This window comes from Thalia democratica, chromosome 8 (assembly GCF_965202585.1).
Source record: "Thalia democratica chromosome 8, ktThaDemo2.hap1.1, whole genome shotgun sequence".
NCBI classification, from domain to species: domain Eukaryota; kingdom Metazoa; phylum Chordata; class Thaliacea; order Salpida; family Salpidae; genus Thalia; species Thalia democratica.
Window position 1 is genome coordinate 20,962,695 of NC_139172.1, and position 18,556 is coordinate 20,981,250.

Sequence of the window (18,556 nt, forward strand, 5' to 3'; positions counted from 1 at the left end):
GCGGTTTCACGCGACTATGCCTGCCTGATGAGACCTAATTAGGACGAAACCAGTCGTAGGTTGTCTCGGATGCTGTTGTTGTTGATCTTGCGGTAGAATTCATTAATTATTTAATACTATTACAAATAATATTTAGCATATTTCGTTTTTTTTTTTTTATAATTATTATAGAACTTACATAAGCGTTTGATAAAAAATCCAAAAGAAATTTTTTAACTTATCTCGTATACGCGCACTAAAAAAGTTAAGTGTGTTGATTTATGTGAAAAACTTTCATGGTCATTTTACAGTTGACCAAATTTCATCTATTTATTAAACTATAGTAAAAAAAATATACTTAAATGGCAATTGTTCGTGCAACATCAATTTTTTTTCCTTTTGAGACCTAATATTTTTACAAGCTTTACACTGATGATCGTTATTATATTTTTGTTTATTAAGTTGATTTTATACTTCTAATGTAAAACTTTTTTCAAATGCTTACTTACTTTTATCTAAGTAATCTTAGTTAATATATATGCCTTTGTTGAGCTAGAAACATCTTTTTGCAACAACTAAAAATTCTTAAAAGTTATACAGCAATAACATGGGGTGGGCAGCCTTTTGTAAAGGGGACAAATTTACTAACAAAATTTCATCGCAAGCCCAATTGAATAATTAAAAAAAGTCGCGGGCAGTAGTGTTGAAAAAAGTTTCAAAATAATAGTAATAAGCAAAAAAAAAAGAGCTTGTTTTAAAACTTATACAGTTTTAGTAGTAAGTTATTGCAGTAGTAAGGTGTTAGATTTTTTAAAATTATATCTTTATGCAAATGAGGTAAAACATTTATACAGCATATAACATATTAACCTCTATCCCTAGCCCCAGTTTAATAAAGGTTTTTCTTCTAAACCGTTACCTAAACATATATCAAACAAATCGAAAATATTTTTACTTATAAAAACTTAAAATGAAAAAAAGTAAAGTTTTAGACAACCAAAAGTGCCAAGTATTTTTAGCTGACAGAACTTTTACCATAAAAAATCTTAAACTTTCTCTTGTTTTTTATTTTGTTTTAGGTCTGCGGGCTGCAGTTTGCTGTTTTTAGCTGTAAGTTTACAAGATAGCCAAAAGAAATTATAAAAACTATAATTTTGTATCTTTAAAAAGTGATATAAAACTGCAAATGTGTAAAATAAAAAAATTAATAAATAATTAATAATTTATTATTTTTGAGAATAAACAATTACTCAGTTTCACCGCAGAGCGGATTTTCAAATTGTAAATCTGTAGTAAAATAATAATATTAAAAATGACAAATATTTAAAAATTGGTTTGAGTTAAGCTTATATAAAAAAAAAATTAAAAAAAAAAAATTAAAAAAATTAAGAATTATATTAATTTAAGACAACCTTTAATTTTAAAACTATCAAATTATAGTCTACAAACAATACAATTAAACCATAGCATACTGTGGGGTATTGATATCTAATGGATTTTAAGAGATAAAAACTTTTACAGAGTTAGAAGTTATGGAGTAGTATATACATATTATTAAGCACACAGTTCTAATAATAAATTAATAATGTAATAATGTTCAAAATAAAACCAGGGAGTAAGCATTAGAAATATTTTTAAAGCATTGTTGTTGTTATTGTTAACACAGTTGTATTATGATGACAAAGTATAAAATGGCTTTTTGTGAGAAATTTTAGATAAGCGAAAAATAGAATGAGGGTTAGATTTTAGATGTTAAATTTAAAAAATAAGATAAAAATTGAATATATTTAGTTGAGAGATAATCAAAGAGAGTATAAACTACTAATCATTCAACTCAAGAAAAAAAAAAAATATATATAAAATAATAATAATATATATACTAATTCTCCAATAATTATGATTTACAACTGGGAATGGGTATATTATAATGTATGCACAATTTATCTTATATCTTAATGGAATATATTTAACTAATCAACAGACTTGAAAAAATTAAAATAAAATATTTTTAACAGTTTAAGACTGAGGATGGGAATAGTATTATAATACATGCACAAATAATAAAATATTTTAATATAATTGATACCTAGGTGAGATATAAATTATAAATATTCATTTAAGTAATGTGGGCATTGGGTTATCAGTTCGTTTCTCTTGTTTAAGGCTTTTCTTTTGTCTGCTTTCTCTGAAAATCTAACACAAACCATACTAACATGTGCACTTTATGTAACCTAGAAAGGCTACATATAGCCCTAGCAGACAAAAGAAAAGCCTTAAACAAGAGAAACGAACTGATAACCCAATGCCCACATTACTTAAATGAATATTTATAATTTATATCTCACCTAGGTATCAATTATATTAAAATATTTTATTATTTGTGCATGTATTATAATACTATTCCCATCCTCAGTCTTAAACTGTTAAAAATATTTTATTTTAATTTTTTCAAGTCTGTTGATTAGTTAAATATATTCCATTAAGATATAAGATAAATTGTGCATACATTATAATATACCCATTCCCAGTTGTAAATCATAATTATTGGAGAATTAGTATATATATTATTATTATTTTATATATATATTTTTTTTTTCTTGAGTTGAATGATTAGTAGTTTATACTCTCTTTGATTATCTCTCAACTAAATATATTCAATTTTTATCTTATTTTTTAAATTTAACATCTAAAATCTAACCCTCATTCTATTTTTCGCTTATCTAAAATTTCTCACAAAAAGCCATTTTATACTTTGTCATCATAATACAACTGTGTTAACAATAACAACAACAATGCTTTTAAAAAAATTTCTAATGCTTACTCCCTGGTTTTATTTTGAACATTATTACATTATTAATTTATTATTAGAACTGTGTGCTTAATAATATGTATATACTACTCCATAACTTCTAACTCTGTAAAAGTTTTTATCTCTTAAAATCCATTAGATATCAATACCCCACAGTATGCTATGGTTTAATTGTATTGTTTGTAGACTATAATTTGATAGTTTTAAAATTAAAGGTTGTCTTAAATTAATATAATTCTTAATTTTTATTTTTTTTTTAATTTTTTTTTTATATAAGCTTAACTCAAACCAATTTTTAAATATTTGTCATTTTTAATATTATTATTTTACTACAGATTTACAATTTGAAAATCCGCTCTGCGGTGAAACTGAGTAATTGTTTATTCTCAAAAATAATAAATTATTAATTATCAATCTCCTATTAGTGGATAGATTACTGTGTCTTATTTATTTGTTCCAAACTCTCTAGTTAAATAAAAAAATTGTTATTAGTTTAATGTTTTCTCATTTATTTTTATTTAGATAAGCAACGACTACTAATATAATGTCTTGAAATTTATGTAGAATTTTGTAACATTTTAAAATATTAAGCCTAATAGCTGAACAAACTTTTTCAAAAACATTTCACCCAGCTATCTTTTAATTAAACTTTTGAAATTTACATACTTTAAAATTAAATCTTAAAGTTAACATGCTTTTGATTATTTTCGAATCAACAACTAGAACTTTATAGCAAATAATTCTCAAACTTTGTTGAAACAAATAATACTTATTAAAACTCTTGTACTTCATAGTAAAATCTAGTTAGAAATAAACGTATCTTAGTACAGTAATCAGTTTTCTTAATTAATTAACAATCAAAAACTTTAAAACAATCATTTTTTGTAGTAGTCGACTTGCGTTTTACTAGCTTCTACTAAGCTATCTTTATTTCTCTTAGATAAAATATGAGGTAAGGCTACAAAAGTTATTTAAAACAAAAAACTAAAACTTGAGTCATTTAATTAAAGTATGATTCTATTTTTACTAAGTAATTTATATTTAAACTATAATAGTTTAGTTAGCACAAACGACAAATTTGTAATTAATAAGATGATTTTACAGCTTTAAAATAGTTATTACAAGTTGTTTATTGCGTACTAAAGTTGTTTATAATGAACTACATAATAAATCAAGCTCAACAATTATTACCAGCTACGGCCTGTAGTTTTTGAAAACATTTAGTTTTTTTTTTATTTTACCAAATTTTTTCGTTATTTTTTATTTGTTTAAATAATACTTGAAGATAGTATGTATTACAAAGTTATATAAATTTTCAGAAAATGTTACTTAGATAATTTTTTAATCATAATATGTACGATTTTTCACTTGAATTAAACATATTATGCTGTACTTAAATGTGAAAATTGGCTTGTTAACTTGCTTACAGTTTTAAACTTTTAGTTGTGATATTACTTTTGCTGTCTCATATTTAATTTTTTTAGCTTTTATAAAAACGGAATAAAAAGTCATGTATAAATGTACTAAAATCACTTAACTAAATATTTTGAAAGAAATTTACCTAAAGGCTTAGGCTACTTTAAACTAGATTATACTGGTTAAGTTGTTTACGAAAATAATAGCAGCTATAAAGCTGTTAATACTTTATACGACGCTAATAATTATCGACCATCTCATATTGTTATTTGGTAAAATCATAATAAAATAATAGTTAGTCGGTAGCATTTAGAGCTCTTCAATAATTATTTTTTTAATCTTTTTATTTTAATTGATTAATACATTACAACTATAAATTTTAGGTTATACACTGTCAAGTTATTCTAAAACATTTTTTTGTAAAAATGATCGAAAGCGGTAAATGTTACATAACGAGTGATGAGGAACTTGTAATAGAAGCAAACAACTTACACTCTGCTCTTAAAAGCAACAGATACAAATCGTCTTTTGTTAATGTGCTTGAAAATGGCTTAAACTTTGAAGATGACTACGTTTCATTGGGTTTCAAAAGTCCTTTCTACTTGAAAAGTTGTCGAGGCTTAGGCATGAAAATGCACAGTATCAAGGATGATTTAGAAAATTTGGTGGAAATATGTGGAAGAGACCGAATTGTTCCTGTAGTCGACAGTGTAACTCAGAAAACAGAAACTATGACGTTTGGGAGTTTTGTCAAAGAATTTGAAAAACAAGAAAAGTGTCTTAACCTTATAAGTTTGGAAGTTAGTGACACTTGCCTAGACAAAAAAGTTCTAGGTCCAAAAAAAGTTTATGAAATAGATTGGGTAAATAATACGTACCCCGATCTTTTTAAAGATAATAGATCCTATATTTGGGGTAGGCATCCAAAAGTTGCAAAATACTGTCTTCTTTCGTCTAAAGGCAGCTTCACTGATTTCCACATTGATTTTGGAGGAACGTCAGTATGGTATCACGTTCTAAAAGGCAAGAAAATATTTTGGCTGGTGGAGCCGACCGAAAAAAACTTGCAATTATACAAAGACTGGAAATTGAAACCTTCCGATGGCAGATTTTTTGGTGATATCGTCAAAGAGTGCCAGAAAGTTGAGCTCGAAGAAAAATCCTTGTTTCTGATACCCAGCGGGTGGATTCACGCAGTTTACACTCCCGAGAAGTCTGTAGTTTTCGGCGGAAATTTTTTGCATTTTGACGACGTTGAAATGCAGCTCAGGATAACGAAGCTGCAAAACGAAGCGATGAACATTCCGGTTGAAAGCAGATTTCCACACTTGGAGCAGCTTCACTGGTACGTGGCAGATCACGTGGTCCGATGTTGCGGAGGTCAGTCTTTCATTGACCAGTCAGTGTTGAGTGAAAGCAGAAACATTAAAAAAGTTTGCGAGAGAAAGCTTTTTTCAGCCTCTCAGATTATCGGTCTGGATCGTCTGGCAAGTCATCTGAGTTCGAAGAGAAATGTTAAAGTTGAAGGAATAAACGACCTTGATGGACTTTATATAGCGTTTAGCGATGCTGTCTTGTGCCTCAGCAACCCAAGTGAGAAGTTTCACTACAATGCTGACAATTATCCATTGGCTGGTTTTAGGAGATGTATAAAGGAAGATAAAGCAACATGTAAGTTTAACTGACAATTTTTTTTTTAGATAACGAAAATACATAGTAACAAATTTAATTTTTAGCACCAAGCATCCTTGAAAAAGAGAAAAATCAAGATGAAAAGTTTTTTTCTACACTTCCTAGATTTATTCCTTCAGAAGTAAAAATCGGTAAAGGTATGAGGTTAAACTTAAACATAGCTAAATCAAATTTAATTTTTAACTATTTTCAGATAATAAAGAAATATCTCCTGAACTTTATTTAAAAAATTTGCTGAGACGAATGAGAGTTAAAGAATAGAATTTTTCTGTATCCTTCTTCGTTTGAATTAAAAAAACTATTTTTAGTTTTTTTTTTTAAACTAATAGGCTAAGGCTTACAAGTCTAATATAAAATTTTTTTTTGATTCTATAGAGAAATATTTGCAAGAAATTTGGGCTTGTTTCTTTAAGTTTAACCAACACTTAACTTAAAAATTTAGTTGAGTTTATAAGATCATTAATATGCAAGTTGAGCTAAATCATTATGATATAGAAAAGTCCACACAGACAGTTTTTGTCATTTTATTTCGTTCAAAATATATAAAATTGCACAGTCTCAAATATAATTTACTGCTATTAATTGTATTGATTATTTATGCAGTTGTGAGCTTTGTGTGTAATTTCGTTTACATTTTTTATATTATTAAAATGAATAAACTATGAAAAAAGGTATATTTGTTTTTATATTATAAATATGAATATCGCTGTCGAAAAATCTAGACAAAACGTCTCATGTTTAATGTAACCATAATAAATATATGTATTAAAAATTTTTAACACAAAGTAAAAATTAAAATTTTTAAATTCCTCAAAATCCTTATAAACAAACAAAATTCATATACTGATTCTGATAATCCGAGTCAGATATCTAAGTATCATTTTAAGTAGTAACACATTTTGTTCATGTATGTTGTAATATATTTTATTCGTAACCTCCTCTGTTCAATGTAATAATATAAACTACGCTATATAATTGTTCAATTACAGGATTGTTTTTTTGCAAGTTTCTTTAACATTATACAACATTTTGTAATACTTATTGTTCCCATCGTCTGGTATCTAACAGACTTTCTATAAATTCAGAACCGTCATTACAGTTTTAAAATCATAAAAATTAAAAGTTTACTACTTTTAGTTCAGTAATTTTAGTTGTTGCAATAAAACATAGTTTAATATATACATTTTTTTGTTCAACACTGTTTTTGTTTACTTTAGTAAAACACTAATGATTAAGCAAAGCAAATCGTACAGTATAAAAATAAAAACATTTAAAACATTTGAAAAGGTTTGCATAATATAAATCTTCACCTAAAATTATGTAGTTCTATTCAACAAAAATTTTCGGTACAAAACAATAATTTCCAAAAGGTATATTTTGTGATGAAGTTTTTTAACGTTTGAATAATGAGGAAATTTCTAGTAGTTAGTTAAAATGTTTTTAGCTTTGAATTCTATTATAGAAACATAAATGTTATTTTCTTGATTAAACTAAATATTGTAGTAAAAGTAAATTCACTAACATATGTAAACTGCGAACTAAAAATAAACTTATATTGTCCTGGACATGACATTAAACTGTTCTGGTGTACGACTCTATAACTAAAAAGTTTTTTTGTACACCAGGTCCTTAGACAAAACTCTATATAAAAAAAATCAGGTTTATCAAAACCAAAATACAATACTTATAATTTTCTTTTCTAAATAAATCTGTACACGTTAAGAAAATTTAAAGATGGATAATTTTAAGTGTATGGCAGGTTTTATTTTATAAATTCAACTAAGAAAAAAAAAAAACACCAAAGTACCTCAAAGGTAAATTACTTCTTAAACACTTTTAAAAAGTACTGTAGCTTTTGAGCAGTTTACCATCTGCACAACTTTAAATATTTTTTCAGCAAGTAGTTTAAATACTTATTGATATATTAGACTAGACCAGGGTTTTCAATTTAAAAAAAAAAAAAATCTATGGCCTCCTACAACAAGATTTCGAAAAAAAACTACCTTTAAATACAATTAAAGTTTTTTTTTCGCTATTTACCATCAACTCCAGAATTTCTAGTGTAAGTTTTAAACTATGGCCTCATGGCCCCTCTGCTACTTATGGATCCTTAAATTACTGTAATGGCTTCCAAGAGGGCCATATAACTCATTTTAAGAAACTCTAGGTTAGACTAAACTTAATGTATTTTGTTTACTGAAGAAAAAAAAGCGCTTAAAATGTTTTGTCCAAAGTTCTGGTGAACTAAACTACCTTTTGCTAAGATGTCAAACCGGTAATCATTATTCAACTATTGATCCGAAAATAAAAGAGTAATACTTTTATTATTATAGAAACAGAGCATCTATATATTAAGGACATCCTAAAAAGAATTATCCAATTATACCATTCTAGAAATAAACATTATTATATATTTTAGATTTAATTTGCATTTACTGTCGGTATATAAACACGTATAAATATTTATTTACTATTAAAGTTATAATACATTTTAATGAATAATAAAAAAATAAAATTTTATTTTCACTTTATAAGTTGTATGTATTTAGGTTATTTTGATAATAAAAAGCAAGGTTGATTTATTCGTACTAATTAAGCTTCCTTTTCTACATCACCTACAACAATAAATTTTTGGTTTTCTTGATGGTTTTTAATATTTTTGAATAAGTTTGTCTTTGTATACTTTTTTCAGAGTTTTATAATAAAATTGGAAAGCCTCTGTAATCAGTGGCAGGCATAAAGGCCCGAATTCTTTCGACAAAGACTTTTCTTGGCCGTTTTTCGTAGAAGTTAAAATAAAAAGTTTATAACGTTTTATAAAATGAGAGCTCTATTAATAGATGCAAAGTATAAAAAATACAATTCAAAACTCCACGTTTATCTAAATTCACTGCGTTTTATGCAAACACTATTTGATAATGTTTTTTAAAACTGAACAAACACAATTAAGAAAATTATTTTTACTCTTTGGATTCTTAATTCAACGAAAAAAAGTTAGATGAAAAAATTAACGTAATTTAGGAAAATTAGAAACCGCTTTTGTTAACATTAGAAAAAAAAAATCTGGAACAAACTAATCAAAAATGCAGTTTAGCAAATTTATACTTACTTTTTTTTATGTGCTGTATATATATTTAGCTTCTTAATGCAATACACAAATATTTTATTTTTAGGAATATAATAGTACATATAAATAGTAATGAAAAATTAGTAAATATTGCTTTCAAAGCAGCAGTATTAATGAAATGTAAATAGTATTACAACGGATGAAGAAACTTTTAGTATTTATTTTAATTCTTAGTTTGACATTACAGGATGAATAAGTTAATTTTTTTAGGAATAATAGACTTACTTTTTAAAACTTATTTTACAAATAACCTTAAATTTTAAAACATTTTTCTATGTAATGTCAACTTTTATTTAATATATTTTTTGAACCTGTAAATTTGTTTTTATTGAATATTATATCTAATTAGAAATAATTTTTAATTTATTACCGACAAATTACAAAAAAGCATATAAATATTTTTTACTTAAAAAAAATTTTAAAAATACAAACGCTTAAAGAATAGATAGCTAAGTAGTTTCCTTCAAAATAGAAACAAAAATGAGTAAAAACTTCAATAAAAACATATTCTATTTATGGTTTTATTGATTATACGAAGTGTGAAAAAAAAAGTTATACCTGTGATCTGTTAAATGCAAATTAAAAGCTTTCAGTTGTATTGTGATTGTAAGTAATAGTTAAAAAAAAGTTAATCTTTTAAACCTAAATTAACTTCTTTACTATAAATAAAAAGATACTTTTCAAATTCCTTAAAAAGTATATTTAGCTACCAACTTTATTCTGTCAAATTAACGAAATAATAAAATACGCTGATAGCTATTTTTTATTACATTAAAATAATTTAAATAACTAATTAAAAAAAAAAATTCAAAGCATTTACTTTTGTATTTACTTTTACCTACTATTAATTCATGAAGTTAAGGGTCACAAACTTATTTTGTTACATTAAATTTTTAATAAGTTACAAAACAAATTCAACAATAAACATTTACTTGAAAAGTACTCAGCAAATGAGAAGTACCAAAAGTTAATAATATAAATATTTTAAAATTTAAATAGAAAGCACCTAAAATATTCTATAAAGTTTAGTGGAACTTTATAGTATATCAATTATTTTCTAATTTCTCTAAAAAGTTTAAACAAAAAATCATAAATGCTTAAATCATAAATAACCTACAATCAAATTCAACTAAAGTATTTTAAACTATATTTTATTAACTTTTCTTTGAATCTTGAAACTCAGTTTTAGATTGTCCACTACAAAGCGTTACAGTTGCTTTTATATTTTCAGGCTTATCAGACCACAACGTATATTTTTTCTTATTTTTTCTCTTAGTAGGATACCGTTTGAAGAATCCACAGTAAGTACATTCAATTCCAACTATTTTATCTAGATTCAAACATATTAATACTCAAAGATGCTTTTTAAAATTAATAGATAGCTTACAAACAAGTTTTCTTATTAAATACAAAATTAAAAGAAATTTTTAGTAAGTAATTAAAATCCAAAAATATATTGTTAGTAAGTTTTATTTAAAACTTTTGTAATACGAAACTATTTTAGAAAAGATGTAAATTGAACTTAAGTTTGTATTTCTTAATGAATAAAACTTATTTAATTCTTGAAATTAAATTTCCGCTTTTTATATAGACCAAGTGTTTCAATAACAAAATCTAAATTTATATACATTAAAATATACAGTTTTAAGATTTTAAATAACAGTTTAATTGTTATATAAAGTACAAAAATCTTATAAGTGGTTTTATTAAAAAATTCGGAAATTAAAAAAAAAAAATATTTGAATATCCAAAAGCAACATTAAGCCTAAATTTATAAATGATATATCTAGTTAAAAGTGCAACAAAATACAATTAAGTTCTTCACAACTAAATGACTTTTTTTTTTCATAATTGTCATGCTAATGCAAATTACAGATTTATAAATTTGATGTAAACTAATTTAAATTTATAAAGTACAAATAAGTAACATAAATATTTTTTTTACAATTAGATTTAAGAACTTTACTTTTTTTAGATACTTAAAATACTAAGCTGTAAACAACCTTTTAAACATTTCATTTTGTAAGTAAATGTAGGAATGAGTGGTATACAACATTTCTTGCAAATCGACCTTTTTAGTTGAGGACACCTGCATTTTTGAATATATAACAAGTAATAAAAGACTTAACTTAGTTTTTAGACTGTAAATATATGAGAGTGCAAAAAAAAATATAAAGAACATTTTTAAGTCTGGTGGAAATAAACTTTCCTTATTTATAAACATTATAATTTATATTTTGTCACACATAGAAAAGCACAATATTTTAAAACACAAGAAGGTTTAAATGTTATGCCATCAAGCTTTTATTCAATTTATATACAGACAGCAATAAAACTTATTTATATAACTTGAAAAATTTTGAAATGGTGGCAAGTTTTTATACAATTACTACACAAAAACAGTATTTAGTAGCAAAAAGTACTAAACTAACATTTTTATTGTTTTCTTATGAGATAAAGACTTCATGTTCGCCGCATAGTATTGTGCCAGAGTAAGGTTAGGTGGGCTCATCGAACAAGCAGAGTGGGCAGCCTATTTTTTTTTTTTTGAATTTTTATTACAAAGCTAATATAACAGACTACAAATGTAATTAAAGACAACATATAAAAATTATAACTATTTAGTAACTATATTGGTTGATGACAAACTTTGAATAACAACAAACAATTGATAAGCATTATATAGTTGTACAATTTGTTTTTAAAAATGTATGTAGCTTCACTGCCTAAATGTTTGAAAGTATTTAATCTTAAAAATATACCTTGCTCAATATCTTCAGGGTTTTTACTAAAATTTAAAAATAACGTAAATTTATTTAAATAAAAAAACTATGATATAGCTAGAAGAAGCTAATTTTTTATAAAATATATTTTTTATATGACTTTATTTTGATAATTTTTGTTTACAAATTTTATTGTTAAAATTGAACAGTTATACCACATGTTTTTTTTATAAAATTACAATTATCTAGTGTAGTGAGAACTCTTCTAATTGATTTAATATTCATTTTAATAATAACTTTATTTACAATAAGACAATGCCATTTCACCCAAAATTAGGATCTTCATGTCTGAAAAGTAAAAATAAATGATGACGATGGATGACTCAATAAAAAGTGTAAAACAATTAATATAATAAAACTTATAAAAAGTGGGCAGCCTAAATTACAAGTTTATATACTTGATTATATTAATTGTTTTACACTTTTTATTGAGTTATTCATTGTCATCATCTATTTTTACTTTTCAGACCTTAAGATCCCAATTTGGGGTGAAACATTTTTGTCTTTTTGTAAATAGGATTATTATTAGTATTGTCTCCAAAAATTATTTTGTCAAGACCTTTTGTGTTAAAATAATAGTCTTCACACATACCTACTATTCATTTTACAAATATAAGAAGTATAAATTTGAAGGTTTGAATTTGAAATGAGGGATAAAAAAAAAAGTTCTTAAGTTTCTAAACTTAATAGTTTTTATTTTTATCTAATAGTACATTTGTTGCATACTTTTTAGTTTATTTACTCTACTTTAAGATATAAAAAATTTAACTTTTAAATACTAAACAAGAATATTTAGCAGTTATATTGATTTTTATGTAACAAAAACAAGACAGTTAAAACAGTAAAAAATTCTTATTTATGAATAATGTTTAGTTAAAATATTTTCAGAAAAGTATTTGAATTTAAATATTAATTTATAAGCTCAGTTTAATTTTTATTTTAAATGTCAGCTTTGAAAATTTAAATATTTAAGTTTAATATTACCTAGTAAAGTATTATACTTTAAGTATTTTATAATCAAAAACTAATTTTACTTGGTATAAATAGTTCATTCTCTGCATAATATCTTTATTCTGGCAGTATATTGAGTTCCCTTTCTTCTTACCCATATTTAATTGATTTTTGAAGTATTTCTTTTATACAAAACTATAAAATTTTTAACATTAACTTATCCTTTAAATAAACCATTGTACAACTTGAAAAAAACTTAAAAACTACATATGTTTAGATAAAATACTTGATCAAGTTAAATCAAAATTTTTACTAAAACTTTAAACTAGTTCTGCCAATAAAAATATTTTTTACATACTAAATTTTGAATTAAACTTATAAAGTACCAGATTTAGTTTCAATATTTTGTTATTTGATAACCAATTTTTTTGAAGAAATTAATGTTTATCAACTATGAAAAAAATATTAATAAAAATTTAAGATTTGTAAAAACCAAGAGTGACTTAAAACTGTTTAAGGTCACTCAGGACAGTTTTTTTAACTCAAATAGTGGCTAAATTGTGTAATTCTATATTAAAAGTGTTTTATAATAAATATAATTCTAAATTGTACAAAAAAATGTAGTTTTTTTAGGTTTGTTTCTAAAATGATTTCATTACTTTAAATGTAAAGTTTGTTTAAAATTCCAGGTTTTTCCATGCTTTTTTTCAAATTTCTTTAATCAAGTTTTTCCTGATTTTTAGGTAACCCTGAGCATCAGTGTCTTACTTAATATTTTTGTTAGTAAGACAGTATTTTGTTAGTAATAAATCTGTATGTACTACTAGCTTTGTTAAAGAAAATTTACTATAAAAATAAATATTACATAAAATTTTTTATTATATTAGGTATAGACTTTTAAATTATCAAAATATAAAATTTCAACAATTAAAGTTAGTTAATAAGTCCACAAATCATACATTAAACAATTCTAACAAAACTTACATGAACTAGCATACTTAAAACATTTAAGTTTAACATGAGAAAATTAAAACAATCAAAATTTTTATTTCTTGCTTGTGTAAATGTTTTTTCTTGTACCAAACAGTCATAACAAAACAGGTTTTATTTGAGAACTACAAACTTTGATACAACTTTTTGCTGCTTATACCACAATGTGTACAAATATATACTATTGTTGGATTATTTAATTAGTTGAAATATTTTAGTACTGTTTACATCTACACTGTTAATCATAAATTAAATTTAAACCTCACTAATACATATAGGTAGATATATTATTGGTAGTAATTAGTAATGATAAACAATAGTAAATATTTTTAGGTTAGAATTAGGACAAAATAAAATTAAACTTAAGTAAGTGTACACAACAAATAGTAAAAAAAAAATTTAAAAAAGACAAAAAATTAAAATGACAAAAACTGTATCAGAATAAAATAAGTTTAAAAGTAGGACAATTTCAAAGTGAGGCATATGACTGCAAGCATTTTTTTAATTTGCTGATTTTTCTTTAATGGATTCAGCAAAAGCCATTATTTTTTAGTGCCAGGCGTTTCTGGACCACTCCACCACAAGAAAACTCCTCCATTTTTCCAAAAAGTACACCTCTTTTACTAAAGTTGATGAAAATATAAGTATGCATTCATGCTTAAGTATTCTAACTGATAACAACAGCTCTAAATGGGTAATAAATGATGATATTATGTTAAGCTCCACAATGGAAAGCTATATGGAAACTAAAGTATGTAATTTATTTAGACTTTTTCTATTAAAACACATGCGAGAAATTCTCAAACTTGACTAATAAGGCAAATACCACGACAACAGATTAACTACCCTACACAAAGGCTCTGAATACCATAAAAAAGAACATCAAAAAAGATCATGGAAATTTTTAGCATCCATGAAATCAACCATACTGTTATTTAGTGAAAACCAAAGTCAGAAATGGAATATTTCAGGTTGTAAACACACATTTTGCTCAAGGCTTTAAGCAAGATAATATGTTTAACAAAAACTACAAGTCCAACAAACGTGGTTGCCACAGATCAAGCTGAGAAACATTTTCTGACTTTTCCTGACTTTTAACTAAAATTTCCTGACTTTTCTAAATCTAAACTCTTAAGTTAAACTTATTCTAAAATACATAATCACACACTTGAAACTATATAAATCTTCCAATCTTATTTTTATACAGGTTAAAACAACAGTTTTTTTTGATAAATTCAATCATCTAACTTCCATTACATAATTTAAACTATCTGTGTTTGATTAATGTATTTGCAATAAACAGCTCTATCAGCAAAATACTTGTATTTTCTAACTTGATACAGTTCTAGTTTGTATGCATACATATAATCTTAAACTCTTCTTCTCGATGTAATAATTTCTCATTTCATACTGTTTTCAAGCAGAGCCTTGTTAATACTTAATCTAGTTCGACCTCAGCCTGGTCATTGTGCAACACAAATAATGGATGCAACAACTTTTGAGAGAAGATTTGGCAAGAAATTTTAATGCTTTAAAATAGAACTAGTCCAAACTATCTTCTTTTTGCTTGAAGCTCTTAAACTTTAATGCATTCATTGGACAATTTACCAAAATTATAAATTGTTCAATGCAAGATCACCTTCAGAGTTGGAGCACATTTTTTACTATGTTAAGGAGTGCACAATGTTGGCAAAACGCAAAACAACAATTGTGACTCCTAATTTTCAAGGCTATGCGGATTTAAGCATGACATGCATTTTACAAGTGTACTTCCAATAGCTAGTCTTCTCTGGAGATTTTCAACCGGTTTTATGACAAATAGTTTATATTTTTTGTTGAAATTTAAGACCTTTTGTTCTTTAACTAGGTCTTTTTTCCTCAAAATTGCAAGCAAATTGGTTGCAGCACAACAAAGATCAAGGGCAGATTTTAGGGAAGCTTGATCATTTAATTCAACATTGAATAACTGGTTAAGCTGAGGTTTGTAACTATCTAGTCTTTCATAATGATGCACAGCAGGGACATAGCTAGCTCAAAAAAGTTACAAATCTGCAAAAATTAAAACATCTGAAATAACACGTCCTAGCGGGAACACAGCAATTTAAACTACCTCTAATGTTATTGAATTTAATGTACAAAGCTACGTTCCTGATGCACAGCAATTTAACTACAAAGAACAAAATTTTCTCATGCATAAAGGCAACAACAGGCTGGGTACTTTGGTACAATGTCTAAAAGTCTGCATAAGAGATATCATATAACTAAAGAAATGCAAGAAAGTTTTGTGTATATATCACAGTTTCACTATGAAAGTGTTCTTGCCATAGATCATCAATAATAAAGAGTATAAAAAACTGCTTGTTCAAGTAGGGTAGTTGTTCAAAATGTTAATAGAAAAAATTTGCAATTTTGCAGTTTTACAACGGATATTTTATTAATTTATACCAGATGAAGGCATTGGAAACTAAATAATTTTGCAAATTTTGAGGAAAATTTTGCAATTTTAGTCTAGACTTTAGAGGATTTTTAATTAATTTTTTACTATTTGAAGGCTTTGGAAAATGGGGAATTTTGTTAATTAATTAATCTGACAAAATCTGACCTTTTTTAATTTTAGTTAAATTCCCTGATTATTCCTGACTTTTTTTTTCAAAAACCCCCATTTTTCCTGACTTTTGTCTTTTTTCTTGTTTTTCCTGACTTTTCCTAACCTTGTGGCAACCCTGAACAAAACCACCTACAGGTATTCTACCAACTTGAAAATAATTATCCAAGCACACAATAAAAAAGTACTAAGCAAATAAAATTTGACTGCCTAACTCTGCAACAGCAGAGATGATACTCAATGTCTTTTAATGATCCATGCCTGCTAATAGTAATGTACAAAGCAACAATCTCCCATCAAAACACAACTTAAGATTACACAGGCTCCACAGGTGCATTATTAAAGATAATATACAACCAGCAAAAATGTAGCTTCTAGTCTAACAAATTCACCAAAAAATGTTGCTAGCATACATAAAAAACAATCAAGGTTACATTAATATCGCATGGCCCATCATGCACAAAACAGTGTGCAATCCCCATCAAAAACCAAAATTTTCACAATATGTATTTTAAAAAGAATGGCTATTGGAGAATCCAACAGATAGAACAATTGAACTTTAGAACAATCTCACAGCCCTATGCCCTCATTTTAAATTGTCCTATTTTTAAACTCATTATAAAGTGATCTAACTACTATTGTAAAATTTTTGATTGTTTTTCAATTCAATAGGTATATATGAAAAAAAAATATGTTATATCATCTCCAAATTAAATTTAAAATCTTTTAACAACTTCTATTATGCAATTTCAACAACTTGAATAATTTCTTTTTTAGTAGTTTTAGACTTGGTACTTTTATAGTGTAAGAATTTAGCTTTTTCAAGACTGACACTTGATGCAGAGAAAGACCTTGATAAAAATATTTTAAAAATTAATTAAATTTATTTAATGTTTTCAATTAGGAAAATTGAAAAGATATATATTTTCAATGGTTTATGTGTTCATGTTTAACAAAACTAATCTGTTGATAGGTACACATTCTATTTTAATACATTTTTGATAGCTCATTTAATGTCCTAGACCAGGGTTTCTCAAAGTGGGCGATATCGCCCCCCTGGGGGCGATTTTAGTAAGTCGGGGAGCGATAATTAGTAAGGGGGCGAAAAGGGGGCGATTTTAAAATTTTGGGCTGTTATAAAATTTTTACTTTTAATATTGTTATTTTACTAATTTTAGCTTGCTCAAAAATATTTGACCCTGAGGTAAAACTTAAACAAAATAAGTTTATTTTGTTTATAAAAAATATAGAAAAAAAAATCAAGTACTTATGACTCTTACTTTCAAGTAAATTACATATTTTTATTCGTATATTTTCTTATTTAAAAATTACATAGATCATAGACGATCGGAATTCCTCTCACCATTTTATAACCTTATAAATATACGTTATTTGGGATCATTTTATTTTGTAAAAATTTATGTTATATATTACTAAATTTCTAGGTAACTGGCAACCCTTAATACTTTTACTTTTATTGGAAAGACACTAAGTTAGACTAAGAAATAAAACTATTCAGGGTTGCCAATTCACATAGAAACCTGGTTAAACCTGAAATTTAACAATTTAGGCAAAAAAAAACCTAAAAAATCTGGATTTTTTAACAATTTCGACATATTAAGTAGTAAAATTTCGATTTGACACAAAAAAGCTATCATATAGACAAAAATATGGTCCCTTTCGAGGCAGATCTTTTTGAAGTAAAAAACTTACAGGAAACCTTCTCAGACTTACAAACTGACCTTGAACTTAAAGTAAATTTTTCCAAAGAATGATATGAAAGCTTTTGGGACTCAGGAAAAGCTCAACATAAACTAAGGCAAAAGTATTCAATCATTTGAGAGGAATTTAGATTGTTGTTTATAGTTTTTCCTTCTAGCTATGTTGTTGAGAAAGCTTTCAATTCAGTTATCAACATCTTGAGCAAAAGATCTAATCTATATATTTGTAAAGGAGGCTTTATTTTACTGATTAACAATCAGGTTAGAAAAACTTGCAAGCAGTCATGAACCTCATCCTTCACATTATATTAGACTTCAGTAGCAGACATTATTTTATGAAAGTTTTTTTATTTTATTTGATCTTTTAAAATACTTCTTATTTAACCTGGTTTGTATTGTGTTTAAGTAGTCTTTTTATAATAAAAAAATTTTTAAGTTATTTATTCTACAACAGGTTTGCATAATGCCTAATAAATACTAATT

The 18,556-nt window shown here is 25.5% G+C and overlaps 2 protein-coding genes across 2 annotated transcripts; one reads left to right on the forward strand and one right to left on the reverse strand.

Moving 5' to 3' along the window:
• The first annotated feature begins 4,629 nt into the window (after positions 1-4,629).
• LOC145842991 (lysine-specific demethylase 2A-like) lies at positions 4,630-5,889 on the forward strand. The gene has a single exon (XM_082950461.1). The coding sequence runs from the start codon at positions 4,630-4,632 to the stop codon at positions 5,887-5,889; it is 1,260 nt and encodes a 419-aa protein (XP_082806587.1).
• Positions 5,890-8,488: 2,599 nt separating this feature from the next.
• On the reverse strand, positions 8,489-12,952 carry LOC145842992 (ribonuclease P protein subunit p21-like). The gene is made up of 4 exons (XM_082950462.1): positions 12,841-12,952; positions 11,456-11,556; positions 11,027-11,112; positions 8,489-8,511 (listed from the first exon to the last, which is right to left on the reverse strand). The coding sequence occupies exons 1-4, from the start codon at positions 12,913-12,915 to the stop codon at positions 8,489-8,491; spliced, it is 285 nt and encodes a 94-aa protein (XP_082806588.1). The 5' UTR covers positions 12,916-12,952.
• Between the last annotated feature and the right edge of the window lie 5,604 nt (positions 12,953-18,556).

What these genes read in the sequence shown, in the direction of transcription:
- LOC145842991 (XM_082950461.1), top strand. Translation starts at nt 4,630, where the DNA reads ATGATCGAAAGCGGTAAATGTTACATAACGAGTGATGAGGAACTTGTA.
- LOC145842992 (XM_082950462.1), bottom strand. Translation starts at nt 12,915, where the DNA reads ATGGGTAAGAAGAAAGGGAACTCAATATACTGCCAGAATAAAGATATT. An exon ending in CATAAGAAAACAATAAAAAT is followed by an intron (nt 11,113 to 11,455) that starts GTTAGTTTAGTA and finishes TCAAAAATGCAG; the next exon opens with GTGTCCTCAACTAAAAAGGT. An exon ending in CAAAATGAAATGTTTAAAAG is followed by an intron (nt 8,512 to 11,026) that starts GTTGTTTACAGC and finishes TTATTGTTGTAG; the next exon opens with GTGATGTAGAAAAGGAAGCT.